Below are 13,919 nucleotides of genomic sequence, written 5' to 3' on the forward strand. Positions count from 1 at the left end.
GCCTTGCTGGGAGTTGCTTGCCAGTTTTTGGCAATGCCTGAAGCCCTTAGCTGAGAGGTCAATAAGTTTTTTCTTGCATCCCCATGCCTGCTCTCCTTCCAAGGAGACCAGCGATCCCAAAAACGAAAGCATGGTGGCTTAACTGCTGGGCTTGATTTTCTTCTTCCTTGCCCACCCATGCTGGCATTGCTCTCAAAGCACTTTCCTGCCATCTCCCATAGAGCTTTGGGAAAGAGCTGAGCTCCAGCCTCACGTTGTCAGCATTGAGACACCTATGGAGATGCAATAGGCAGTTAGAGGGGGGACATCCCAAGACCCTGCTGCTCCTCTCAGGTTCCCATGAGCCCACCATAGCATGGCAGCGATGGTACTTGCAGTACCCTCCGCTGAACCCACTGCTTTAACTTTGCAGGTGGAATAGGAGCTGTTTTTAAAGGCTTCACAAGACCCCAGAACAGCTGCCTCCAACATCAATTGTATTAGAAAATCCCCACCTGGCCAGTGTGGAGTAAATAATTTTGGTTGTGCCCGTAAGCCAGAAGAGGTAGGGCATTTAGAAAATCCTGGGCCAGGAAGCACTTTGTGCCTCCCCCTTGCTACTCCCCGAATCCTGCCCTTCAGTCCTTGTGTCTTTATCCTGACAGCCTGCCCAGTGAAAGAGGAGAGCAGACTTTTTTTTCCTCTAGGAAGGATACACTCCCAAAGTTTTGGTAGTGATTAGCCGGGGCTGCAAATACTTTTGCCTCAGCTGGGAGGAATTGCCCCTTTCCTCCAAAGTTCCTAGAGCCAGGGCAGCTGGGAGCAGCCCAGGGTCATGAATTTTTCAGCTCCCCCAGGAATACATAGAGCGCAAGAGCTGTAGGAGAATGCTGGCCAGGAGAGGTTATCCTTCCAGCTGGATGTTTCTACATCAAGTCACACACTTGACAGTGCTTTCCATTTTTTTTGGTGGGAAGCCCTTGACCACCAGCTGGTTAGATGGAGCTGCGCCCTCCCATTTTGGCTGCGATGCTCTCCTTGCTGCCCAGCCCCAGCAGCTGCGGCAGCCTAGGAAGGGGGTTTGAGTGTGCACATCCCGCATGAGTGTCCTGTTTGTACAAGTCACCCTCTCTTGTGTAATGTTTTTCAGAGGGGCTTCTGAACAATGCCAGGGATACAAGTGTCACGGATACTCTACCACTGAATGGTAATCACGGCAACAGCTACAGCATCGCCAGCGGCGAGTACCTCAGCAACTGCGTGCAAATCCTTGACCGTGGGTACAACCACACGGAGAACGCCCTCGAGAAAAAGATCCTGAAGGAACTCACCTCCAACTACATCCCTTCCTACCTGAACAACCATGAGCGCTCCAGCGAGCAGAGCCGCAACTTGATGAACAAACTCGTCAACAGCGTGGGCGGCGGGAGCGAGGACGATGCCATCGTGCTGGATGACGCCACCTCCTTCACCCATGAGGAGAGCCTGGGCCTGGAGCTCATCCACGAGGAGTCGGACGCCCCGCTGCTGCCTCCCCGGGTGTACTCGGCGGACAACCACCAGCCCCACCTCTACAGTCGGCGTCGCATCCCGCAAGACAACAGCGAGAGCTTTTTCCCTTTGCTGACCAACGAGCACACGGACGACCTGCAGTCGCCCAACAGGGATTCTCTCTACACCAGTATGCCCGCACTGGCTGGCATGCCCATGACGGAAAGCGTCACCGCCAGCACCCAGACCGATCCTCCACCAGCGAAAAGCGGCGGTGGCGATGCCGACGACGTTTACTACAAAAGCATGCCCAATCTTGGCTCCAGGAACCACGTCCATCAGCTACACACTTACTACCAGCTAGGTCGAGGCAGCAGCGACGGTTTTATAGTCCCGCCAAACAAAGAGGGAACCTCTCCGGACGGCAATGCAAAAGGACCCGCTCACTTGGTCACTAGTCTATAGAAGATTCAGCAAAAATTAAGCAAAGACACAACTAAAAGCCTCTCCGTAACACTCGGTTTACTGTTCTGAGTTAATCCAAACAGTGGTAATATTGTGTGTACTCCTAAATCTTCATGCTGTTCAAAAGGAAATTCTCAGACTTTTTTTACTGGAATTTTTAGGCCGGCCCGGAGAGGACAGTAACTGCTGTGCCCCCCTTATCTTCCCATCCTTCTTCCCTCCAGACAGACTTCATTATGTTAATGAAAGAGATAGATAACGGCACACTTCGTGGCCTTCTCAAGTTATGCCGTGTTTGTTTAAACAATCCCTGATGCTGTGTTGCTCTAAATACCAAGGACCTGATTTAAGAGGGAAAAAAAAAATAATAAAAGGCCAAAAATGTGCATTTGAAGCTAGTAGCGATGACGCATCTAGGTGGGAGCGCTGCGTAAAACAAGCTAGCAAAACTCTTTCTTACCAATCCAGGTCACACCATGGGTTATGGTCACTCACAACTTGGTTTCACTGCAGCGCCCTTTGCTGCAGGAGCAAACAAAACGTAAACAAATTTAATGAGACGGAAGGGAATCCTAGAATCCTGTGCTAAAGGCATATTTTACATTTTGCTGTATTAACGGATGATAAAAACTAATGGCAGAAAAAGAGAAGCGAACAATTTCTATGTAATGTACAGATACTAGCATTGCACATATAGTCTGCTTTCTGTTCCTCCAGAACTTGCGTCCCTGTTAATGTAGTGGAAAAAAAAATAAGAACTTTTTTCTGTTGTGCTGGTCTTGTAAGTTTGTCTACCAGTAGGAGCAAGGTTTATCATAACTCTTTCCTTTTTTTTTTTTTTAATTTTAAATTTTATTTTGCCTTGTCCACTGCTCCTTCTCTCTGTCCCCTTCCATCCCAGTAAAAAAACTCACTGGGCAAAAAAAAATCCCCGAACATCACTTTCTAAGGACCATTTTTAGTAACACCATCCCCATTTCTTTTCAGCCAAGGCAGCCTTTTAATTTCCTCGCTGTATAACCTTTTTCAGCCGGCATGTTGCCAGCAGTCCTTTTGGCAGACTAGAGCAGGGCAAACTTCCTCATTGTCAGTGCACAACCCATCGTGACGATAATCCTGTGAAGCATCTCTGGCCAACAGCCCCTCAGCCAGGCCCCCGGGTCGCATCCAGGGACTGGGAGGAGGTTCTGTAGTTGTAGTGGGGGTTCTACAGGAGACGGCCATTTCCCTGGAGGAGCAAAGGGCCTTCTCGGCTCAGTCTGGTCCCCGGTTTAAGCACTTGTACTGCAGTGGTTAAGAAGAAAATAGATTGACACGTAGTGAACTAAAAAGTACTTTGCGGTGATTTTTAATTAAAAAGAAAAAAGTCCTCCGTTCATTATTTTTCCTAACAGGAAATTTATTTATTGGACCAGATTTTTAAGTAACATAGGCTTTCTGGAGGTAAATTAGCAGCACGGAGTATGAATTCTTCTTCTTTTTCTCTTTTTTTTTTTTTTTTTAATTTATGATCCATTTTGTACGGTCTCAGCAGTTGAATGACCTCATTACTAATATTTGTTGTAAAAGTGAAGCTTGTTTGCCAACCAATAAACAACTGATCACAATTTAGAAGATACTGTATGTATGTACTGTACAATTAATCTCTCTTTTCTTTGTCGTTGTTGTTCCTCTCTCCATTAATGTCTTCAGTATGAGTCTCCACTCCTTTACAGCATGGGTGAGCAATGCCGAAGAAAGGAGGCCTAAGCTGAGAAATTTAAGCACAAAGGTTATGCAGCTGTGGCTGACTAGAAAAATCAGGCTGGTGGTACTTGTTTAGGGGCAAGAACAACGCTGGTTGACATTTGTTGCAGGTGATGCTAGGTCTGTTTTGTGCCTACTGTATAAAGTAGCCGATGACACACGGATGATTTGAGTATAGTGTTTCACATGTCATATCTTTTAATCATTGTAATTTTTTTCTTTTATTAATTTTCTTATTTTCTTTTTTTTTTTAATTTGGGTTTTCTGAGATTAAAAACTGCTGGTAGCATGTCAAAGAGTAAAACAAGTCCCCGTTAGGCCTTCTTGGTCGTTGTTTGCTGTCTCTTTATTTTCTTGCTCCGGGCCGATGCCAAACGCCCTCAGCATCCTTGGCCACACCGTGCTTCCCACCCCACCTCTGCCAATGGCCCACTGGCACTTTGCTGCTCTCCTCCAGCCTTCCCCGTCAAATGCCTTGAGTGCAATCAGGAATACAGAAAGTTACAGAATAGACTGGAAAGGTTGACAGGGGAAATAACCACCTCTGGATATGATTGGTAATGAATTTTCAGTGATTTTTCTCAAAGCCCTCCCATGGCCTGGGCTTAGGAGCTTGGTGCTGCCTCCAACTAAACTGTGCCTATCCAAGTCTTATCATGCTGGGTGAAAGCCAAAAGGCTTGGAGCAGGTGGGTGAGGCACCTGTTGAACATGATATTCCCAGTGCTGGAGGATGAATGCAGCAGCAGCAGATCAGTGGAGCAGTTCTGCCCCATCCTGGGGCTGTCCTCGCCCTGGGGCAGTGCTGCTTGGTGCTTCTCAGCAGTCTCCTTGGGCAAGAGAACCAGGGGTGGTGATATTTGGTGATATTCATGGCCTTCTGGTTCAAGACACCTGAGTCCTTCCTGCAGCACTCTGGCCAAAACATCTTGGGGAAGAAACTCCATGCGGGACGAAGCACTGATCACAGCAGTGCTTCTTGCTGCGCCTAGGTTTCAGCAAGGGAGCATTTCCTGTTGGAATATCGGGGAATCACCCAGCTTCATAGCAGAGTAGCCACTGGCCAGCCAGGTTACGATCTTGCTCTTGATGCTGCCTCCCTGTTTCATTTTATTTTCCATACCAGCAGCAATGGAAGTGCATAGTGCATGGTGGATCCACTCTTGCAGGTACAGCAGGTTATTCACACCCGTGTGGTTACAGCAATTCATGTAGCAGCCCAAGAGAGGCTGCTGAGGCTTTAAATAACAGGTACCTCTTATTTTGGGGAAAGTAAAAACTCTTTTATTGTATTAGACTCAAAAACATTTTTCAGGGGTATGGTGGAAGTGAGTTCATGCAGAGGGTGAGATACACCGTAGCAAATATCATGGTAAAGTGGGAGGCAGGTGATGAACACAGCATTTACCAGTGTTTCTGAAACTCTGCAGGAACAAACCAGTGGTGGATTTGCTATGGGATGGTTTTGTCCTACTGAAAAATCTTTACCTTCTTTTACTACAAATGGTCATTCTTCCCCAGCCCTTTTGTGTATTTTAGGGTTGTCAGTGTGCAGGCTGGTTTTCCCCTCTTCTCCATCCCTTCTCTTTGCCAGCCTACCCACGCCTATTAGCACTTTGATTACAAAAAAAATGCTGTTTATTTTCAAACTGGTTATTTCTGTTCCCAGATATAATCTGCTCTGACATCACAAGATTCACTGCTGGTGCTTCTTATGGCTTAGGAAACAGCTGGATCACAAAACAGAGGGAAAACACATATTATTAATTTTATTAAGCCAAAAATGGTTTAAGACTGTAATATAGTGGTGATGTTTTATGAAGGAGAGCAGGAAACAGATTATTTTTGGCATTTTCTTCCCCTTGAGAACAGATTTTGTTGTGTCAGATAGTTGATTATGGGCATGGTGAAGGTTGTTGATAAGTAGCTCACTACATACAGTTCTTATGTGACTGGCAACAGCGTCTTCTGTGGAGACTGCAGCATGTGAAAATCAACTCATTGTTAAGTCCTCAGTGCCTACAATTCTCCTGGGGTATGAGGGAGAGCTGCAAAACTTCTAAGGCATTTCTTAATGCTGAACCAAGGCAAGAATGCGAGAAAAAAGCTTGATGAAAATGCAGTAGTGATTATGATGTTAAATCCATACTCATGCTTGGGGCACATTACTGTGTAGGCTGGGTTGAAGGGGATAATCAGCCCTGTACTCAAGGGATCTTTTCTAGGGCTCCATTTAACAAAACAAAAGAAAGAAAACCAAACCAGATTTGCCTTATAGGGAGAAGATTAAAGCTTCATCATTCAAGTGCAACAAGCATCCCACTTTCAGCTGAAAACAGACAAAATAGAGGCAAATAGGTAGTGCTTGATCTGATGAGAACATCAGCTGATACACAGAGCGTTTCCTGAAACAGAGGGCCACCTTTGAGAAGCTTGATCTGCCAGGCACATTTGGAGTGAGGATTGTTAATGCACTTGCCCCTTCAGAAAGCCTTTCTTGCAGGTGGGGAGAGTGGGGTGGAGAAGTGCAAGGCTCCATGCTTTGCATTTTCCTGAAAATCATCTTAGGATGCTTTACAAGTTATGAATCCCTTTTTTCACTCACTGCTAATTTGTGCAGGACTGGGTTATTTTTCCTGTGTAATCCCATTGCAGACTACCCCATAGAGAGCTGACACATCAGTTTACTGCTTAAGGATACCTTGACTACAGCAGGAAATTCCCACCCATTTTCTGGCAAGAGCCAGAAGAGACTGTAAGATCTCCCTGAAACGTGAAGGAGAAATACAAGGCTAAAGACATGCCAAGAAAGATCATGTGGGAATTGGGGGTATTCATCACAGCTTTGCAGGCACTCTGTAGGCAATAGTGCTTACCATGGTCCTGTTCATTTCTGCCTGTTTATTGCTTTTAATTCCTCGACATCTCTAGTTGTTTACTAATCTTTTTCTTTCCTCCCTTGCCCCAGGTAATAAGGAGTGGATACTTCAGAGGGCCAGGGCAAATAGTGGTGATAGGCACTAAGCTCCTGGGGGTCCTTTTGTGTCTGTGTGTACCTGTTGCCTGCATCCCCCTTCCCTGACCAGCTGGCCTCTCTGTCACACCCCTGCGTGCCTGTGATCTCACTGGGTTATAAAGAATTTAATACCCTGCAGAATTGCCTAGTCAAGAGGGATAGAAAGACAGCTCATGTTATTAAAAACCTGTCTCAGGAAAGCCTAAGAGCACAAGTTTGGTCATCTGTCACACCCTGACCTCCTCCTTACCTTTAGAAAGAAAAGTACTTTATTTTTAGCTATCTGCTGCATTCAGCTACACTCTATGCAAATTTTATTTAATGAATATTTAGGGTTTAAATAGTCTGGGCTCATGAACATTATATAAATGTCATGTTGTTGCAGGCTCTCTGGTAACGGCGTGGAGGACACGCTGCAGTGTGAAGCTGAAGCCAGATGAAATCTGTGATTAGTGCTCCAGGGAAGGCAGCCATGGGTTGTTCAGTGACTGTCCTGGGTGGGGGCATTAGCAGTGCAGTCCAGGGAGGGCTGCAGTTCCCCTGAGAGGCAGCAGCACTCCCCTTTCCCGACTGAGGGACATTTCGTTCGGCACAGGTAGCTGGCTTAGGGCCACTTCTGCTCTTCCAAAGGCTTTGGCAAGCCCTGGGGATGAATGGGTCATACCACAGATCATTTATCATCCCAGTTCAGAAGAGGCAGTCTGTTTAAAGCTGAAATATCAAGGCTTGCCAGGATAGCTTGGAAATCTTCCTTTTTCACATCAAAATAGCTTTTTACAGGTGCTTACTGTTTATTGTATTCGGTACGCCAGACAGATGGTGATAGTCTTCTTCAGGAAAATGCCAAGAACAAAAAAAAATCATCCTAAGTATTTTCTGTCTTTTCATTTCTTTACCTTCCACATATTTTCTTTTCTTATATTTCTAATCCTTAAGTACACTGTACACATGTAAAAACCCAAGCTAAAACCTCAATAAATAAACAAAAAATATTGGTATACAGAGCAATTATTATGTGTTGGAAGCAAATGCTTGGTATTTTAGCAGTGCTGCTTAAAACCCCAAACAGCAACTTTGAAAACACAAACATAGCTGCTGCACAACCTTCTCAGCTGGTGTGATGGCAATATTTGTACAGATGACCAAATATCTCAGACTGCCACTTACAATGGACTGCATCTTGTGTTACAGCTTTGGAAAGGTTATTTCCAGCAGAAGGGTGCTTGGTGGGTAAATTATGGCAATAATAAAACTGTTTTCAGCCTATCTTCTCCCACTTCTGCTGGAGGCATCTCAGGCAGAGTTAAATTTGGGTCCCTGTGGCAGAAAACCTCACTCCAGACAACGGCCCTGCAGCCTTTGTGTCCCACGACAGCAAAGGCTTTGCCTTTCAGTGGGAACAAGTCTGTGGCAATATCCACTGAAAAATGGCTTTGGAGGATGAATGTTGAAAACCAAGCAGTCAGCAAACTGGGTGGAGAATTGGGTATTACACTTGGGAAGCAGAAGCACCAAGCATCTCTGAGGATTTGGTTGCACAAAAGCTGAAAAGGGGGTATGGGAAAATGGATTTGGGTTGGGGGGTACTAAAAGAAAGGGTCCCTAATTTCTGTCAAGGCTTTGTCCTCTGGCTGGAATATGCCACAAAGAGTTTATCAGGTGCTTTCTGTAGGCAGCTGGAGAGAAGTGCAAGGTCATGGGGAATTAGAACCGTGTGTGATTGAAGGCATATTTGAGGCAAGCTGAAGTTTTGCTGTGGCTTTTGAGTGCCTGCTCTGGCCAGTCTCTGGTTTCCTCACCTTAAAAAAAAAAAAAAAGTTTAAATGGTTTGCCACAAAGCAGCCTTTTGGATTGGGTTTGGGGGTTTTTTGTTTTTTTGGTTTTTTGGTTTTTTTTGTTTTGGTTTGGTTTTTTGTTTGTTTGTTTTGTTTTGGGGGGTTTTTTTGTTAGTTTGTTTTTTGTTGGTTTGGTTTGGTTTGGTTTTTTAAGAGGGTTCCTTCCTAATAAATAGAAGAGGATTATTTTTTCAGTGCAAACACCTCAGCTCTGCCCTTTGGTCACCTTCCCCTCACCCACTTCCTTGCTTGCTTATTCAAACTTAGAGATAAAAGGGCCTCAATGCTTAAGCTGCTGTTGATATCAGCCAGGAAGAGTGCTACATATTAAATAGGTGGGACTTTTGATTTTCTTTATTCTTTACACACTGTGCACCCAGGCATTTTCCAGTGCCAGCAGCTTGTACTGCAGTGCAAAGCAGGCCACTGAACTAACAGCAGTGGAAACAGAAGGAGAAAATGCATCCCACTACTTAGGAAAAAAAGAAGAAAAATAGATGAGCAACAAGGAAAGGATGAAAGTCCCTCCTCCTCAGAAAAACCCCAAAAGATCAGCCAAAATGGCCAAGCTGGGAGATGCCTGAAAAGTTCCTGGTTCTGCCCCCACACTTTGCCTTTGATGCCATAGAGAGCAACATATATTTGGGAGGGTGAGAAACAGAGTAAAATTATTTATGCTTAGAAAATGTCTCCAGAATAACTCTTGATTCTTCTTGAATGTGATTAGCCTATCTTAAGATCTCCCTGAAATATTATTTATACAAAAGCCTGCATGAGCTCACCCCAAAGTGCGTGTGGCTGTGTCCTCCCAACATGAGCCTGTGAAAGGAGGCGCTTTGCCCCCTTGGGCTGCAGTGATTATAAAGGCAGCTGTAAAGCAGAGCACTCAGGGTGTAAAGTGCCCTTCAGATAATGTCTGATATCAAAACAAATCTGTTTACTCTGCAGTCATTTATACTGAATATTTATTATTAAGGGGTGAGGGGGACACAACAGAAAATGCAGGTTGCCCTGTTGTGTTGACACAAGCTGGCAGCTGCAGCTCAGTGATGCGCTAAACACAGGAGCAAAGAGGCACCTCAGTGTCACTCTTCTTCTGCAGAGCAGTGGGCAGCAGCACTGATGCTGCTCTACAACAAACTACTGGCTCATGTGGGGCCAAAGCCAGGCAAAACTGTAGCACCAAATTCAGCAAAAAGGGTGGGAGGAGGTTTGCAATGGGATGCTCACCCATAAGTACACTCACTTTCCCTGAGCAAGCCTTCCTTTTCAAGGCAAGCAAGGCATCCTCTGCTTTGTCTGGGGATGGAAATGACCTTGAAAACAGCTGGTATTGGTTGCGGGGTCCGGCTCCAGTGATTTACCTGCTCTCCCCTTGTTTTTCACAGAAGGCGTAAGGACGCCCAAGCAGGAGCCGGTCTTCAGGCGAGTCACCATGGAGGACAGTGTCATCTAGCGCCTGGGGACGCCGTGAGCCTGCCCCGGCCAGCCCGTGCCAGTGCACCCTCACTCCTCTGTGCCTCAGCCCACCCGTCCCTCACTTGGGATCGCGCTACAGGAGAGGCCGGAGAAGCTGGCCTCGACCAAACCCTCAGCAAACCCTTGCATCCCCAAGGAGAGAACAGCCCAGCTGAGATTCCCACTGCCCCGTGCATGGCAGCCCCTGGGATGTGCCCTCGGTGTTTGGCCGCTCGTCTCTTTTTCGAAGATGAGCAGAACAGGTGAAAATTGTCTTTTGTAATAAGAAATCAGTTTCACCTGCTGCAAACATTGACTTTGCAATTTGATAACATTTAAAAAATGGCTGAGTGTGCTTAATCCACCATCCTGAGCCTCTCTCCATGCTCTCAGGCTGGGCTGTGTAAAGGGGAACCTGCCGGATCCAGGTTGCTGTTGTAAATACAGACCTGTCAGTGCGAAGAGCCAACAAGGGAAGGACCAGAGGGACAGAGAAGTAGTCCTTACACCAGAAGAAGCTGAACGTGCCAGCAGAGTACTGTCAAGAGAAGCTGTTGCTTGTAAATAGGGACAGGCGCATGTGTCCAGCAGCAGCTCCACTTGGCCAAAGCTTCTCGGGGGAAAGCTGCTCAGATTTTATTGTCTTGTGTAAATAGAAGTATTTTTTTGAGAAAAAAAAAAATGAGCCTTAGTATCTTGAAGATAGCGTTTCTCAATCAGCTCAGCTGGGGATGGAAATATGGGAACCCACGGGATCTGCCTGCTGGAGGCTGGCGTGGGCTCCCGCAGCCAAGCTCTGCCATCGCCGCAGGTGCAGGAGACACCTGAAGGAGGATGGACCTGTCCAGCAGAGGATTCAGCAGACATTTCTCCCTAGTCCCTGTCAACAGGGTGAACTCATCGGTCCCATGGTCTCCGCTGATGTAAATAATCAGCTATAGCCCACAGAGGACTTGGACTGCTTGGTGCAGTTGTGGGAGGAGGGAGGGTGGGATGGGCAGAAATCATCAGAGGGATGCAAACCCCATCAGCGTGGTGATCCCCAGGCTTTTAGCATTAGTTTAAAAAAAAAAAAAAAAGGAAAAAAGAAAAAAAAACAAACCCTGAAAGCTTCTTAATGGCTTTGGGCCAACTGTTCGGCTGGGTAAATGGAGGCATGCCTAGACATGTTCTGTGTTCATGTCAGCCAGTGCCTGTCTGTGCAGTTCTCTGTCTGTGCAAACGCGTGTGCAAGGCTGTGTCTGGTCTGGGGGGCTGCCAGCCAGTGCAGGTCCCTGTGTCTGTGTAGCTGTGTCCATGAGAGAGCAGAGAAGATGGATGTGTGTGTTGTACTGCCCTGTATCCACCCAAACACATTTGAGGAGTTGTAACGCTGCTAGGTCCAGCTTTAGTAGCAGGAGTGCGGAGTAGTGTCCACACCTCTCCAGGGAATGAGGCTTGGCAGGCAGGGGGGTGGTGTTAGCTGAGTGAGAGCTGATAAATCTCTGCTCTGCATTGAGTTGTCATCCCCTGTCCCCTGCTGTGGCACAGCAGTGCTCGTCTGCAAACACCGCCAGCAGAACAGGGCTGCACTCCAGCTTGGGCGCTGGCAGGACGGTACCTCCTGGAAGCTGGACAGGAGCTTTGGGACTTCCCTTTCATCATTCACCACCCAAAGCTTACTTATGCCTTATTTACTCTTGAGTCTAGCTGTTCGGCTTCATGCAGTGCGGGGAAATTAGGAAAAGAGAATGAAATTAGAAACTGAAATTAAGAAAAAGCCCATACATGAGAAGAAAACAGATAAATTTGAAAAGTACCCCCAATAACTTTCTCTGGACATAGAAGTCTCTCTTCAGCTTAGCATTTTGCAGGAAAGCAATGCCAAGGTGAAGTGTCTTCCCCATGAAAAAGCCAGATAGCATGAAACAACTGTTGCACTATTTAGCACAGCACTGGGGCCAAAGCCCCTTTACCTTTGCAAGGAATGGGCAGTGGGCAATCAACAGAAATTGGAAGCTGCCTCAAATTCCTGAGGGGTGTAGGCATGTAGAGTGGTAATTTGCTTGCAGTGGTCCAAGGTGAGCTGCAGGGAGTTTTTTCCACTTGAATACTTGAATACCTCCTGTCATCCAGCTGTGTGTGTTACCATTAACACCTAAAAACTGCCAGTGCCAAGTGATTTATATATTTATCAGGACATTTTTTAATTTATCAAACCAGTGCATGGGAGGCACTGTGCTTTCATCTGCCACATGTGGACACCTCTTCCTTTGCCCACTTCTCCAGCCTTGTATAGTTTTCCCAGGCAAGGTGACCATCATCTTGGGGATGTGGTTTCCTCCCCAGTGAAGGCTGTTAACCTTTCTTCCAGGGAGAAAAATAGTGAAAGATATGAACAACACACGCTGACTTTGTGCTAGAAATGTGCTGAAAGTCAGCCAGTGTATTAAGCAAAATAAGTAACTCCAAAATGTTTGAAAGTTCACGATCTTTCACAGATATGAGGGGACCATTCTAGTGGTTTCTAGGGCCCCAAAGGGCAATGCTAAATCCCGAACCCAAGGCTTCCTGACCCTGGGGAGGTTTGAGGTGCAGCATGGGGAAAACTTAGGGGCAGCAATTACAGGAAAGAAAATATTCCCTGGTTTTATTAGATTGCAGGAAAGCAGAACTCCCCTAGTTGGGTTGAGTGGTGGATTTTTTTTCATTGGAGCACTCACTATTAGTTCCTCTTCCCAGACAATCCCATCATCCTGTATTTTAAACCCTTTCCTTTATGTCTAGAAGTTATTCTTGGAGGTGTTTACAACAACCTTCAAAGTTTCTCTCTCTCTCCAACCCTAAAAGAGGCTGACACCCCACAACTGACAGTTGTGAAGATGAGCCAGACCAACCCCAAGTCCTAATAAAAATGATGAATCCAATCCACTGCATCCATATTGATGGCACACAGGTCACACATGGAGATGAGCAGTGAGGAGGGGGAGGCAGATAATCACTGAAAATTGTGTGTGGGAGGTGCTGTTACCAAACCCACCTGGCAGAGTTTTGATTTAATCCAGCCCTGAGTCAATACTGATTGACATTTCACTTGCTTTCCATATTGTAACTGGACTTCCTTACTCCTCAGGCATGGAATGAATCTTAATACATTGTAATTACTGTACTCCTGGTGGTGAACTGGTATGAAAAGCTATCACAAAAAGCATTAATAAAATGTACATTATGAAAAAGAACTCGGCATTGTCTGAAATTAATAATGCACCAGATTTTTCTCATCCACGCCTGCTCATTACAGGCCTGCCCTTGAGTTTTCTATTAAAATGACTTATTCAAACTACTTGTATAGCTGTGTTCAGCGTGAAGTTATCTGCTGTAGGTTTGCATCCCAGTTAGATGTACCGCATGAGGACTTATTAATCTGTTCTATCTTTCAGGCATTGATTTTGGTGACATTTATATAACGCTGGTATGACTAAAATGAACTGATTGATTCATGCGTATGGATTAGTTTGCCTAAGACTTTGAGGCTAGGTAGCTTTATCATGCACTGTAACGCCAGAATTCATCACTGTATTATTTACGAGAGACTGAACTGGCTGCATCTCAACAACTGAAGAGATCTTCACTGTTTTATTTATGTATAAATGTTTACTTAATCAGCCGCCAATTTTGTTTAGCAGAATTTGTTCGCAAACGGAAATTGTAAACGATAACGTGGTTTCTATTTTAAAATTTATAGGCTTTCATCTATAGCAAAATCCAAGATTTCCAAAGTGTCTTTGTCTATTGGCAATCAACAAGCTCTCTTGTATATGCTTTCTGGTAATTGCAATTAGCTGCTGCAATATTTCACATAAAAACAATGCAACCCTAATACGGGAGATGTGAGTGGTAGTGTGTAAAAGTCAACATAAATATCCCAATGCTTACAAATGCTGAAGGTTT

The 13,919-nt window shown here is 45.6% G+C and overlaps 1 protein-coding gene across 25 annotated transcripts in view; it reads left to right on the top strand.

Annotated features, from left to right (window-relative positions):
• The window catches only part of ADGRL3 (adhesion G protein-coupled receptor L3), a 489,498-nt gene extending 476,291 nt beyond the window's left edge, over positions 1-13,207 (top strand). For 16 of the 25 annotated variants that reach the window (XM_064416847.1, XM_064416846.1, XM_064416854.1 and 13 more), the window contains one exon: positions 1,130-3,958. In XM_064416847.1, the coding sequence (XP_064272917.1) occupies positions 1,130-1,935 (806 nt within the window). In that variant the 3' untranslated portion in view covers positions 1,936-3,958. Of the gene's footprint in view, positions 1-1,129; positions 3,959-9,919 lie in introns of those variants that run through there. The other 9 variants (XM_064416863.1, XM_064416868.1, XM_064416866.1 and 6 more) reach the window with 3 other exon arrangements.
• Positions 13,208-13,919: the final 712 nt, after the last annotated feature.

This window comes from Passer domesticus, chromosome 4 (assembly GCF_036417665.1).
Source record: "Passer domesticus isolate bPasDom1 chromosome 4, bPasDom1.hap1, whole genome shotgun sequence".
In the NCBI taxonomy this organism is placed as follows: Eukaryota; Metazoa; Chordata; class Aves; order Passeriformes; family Passeridae; genus Passer; species Passer domesticus.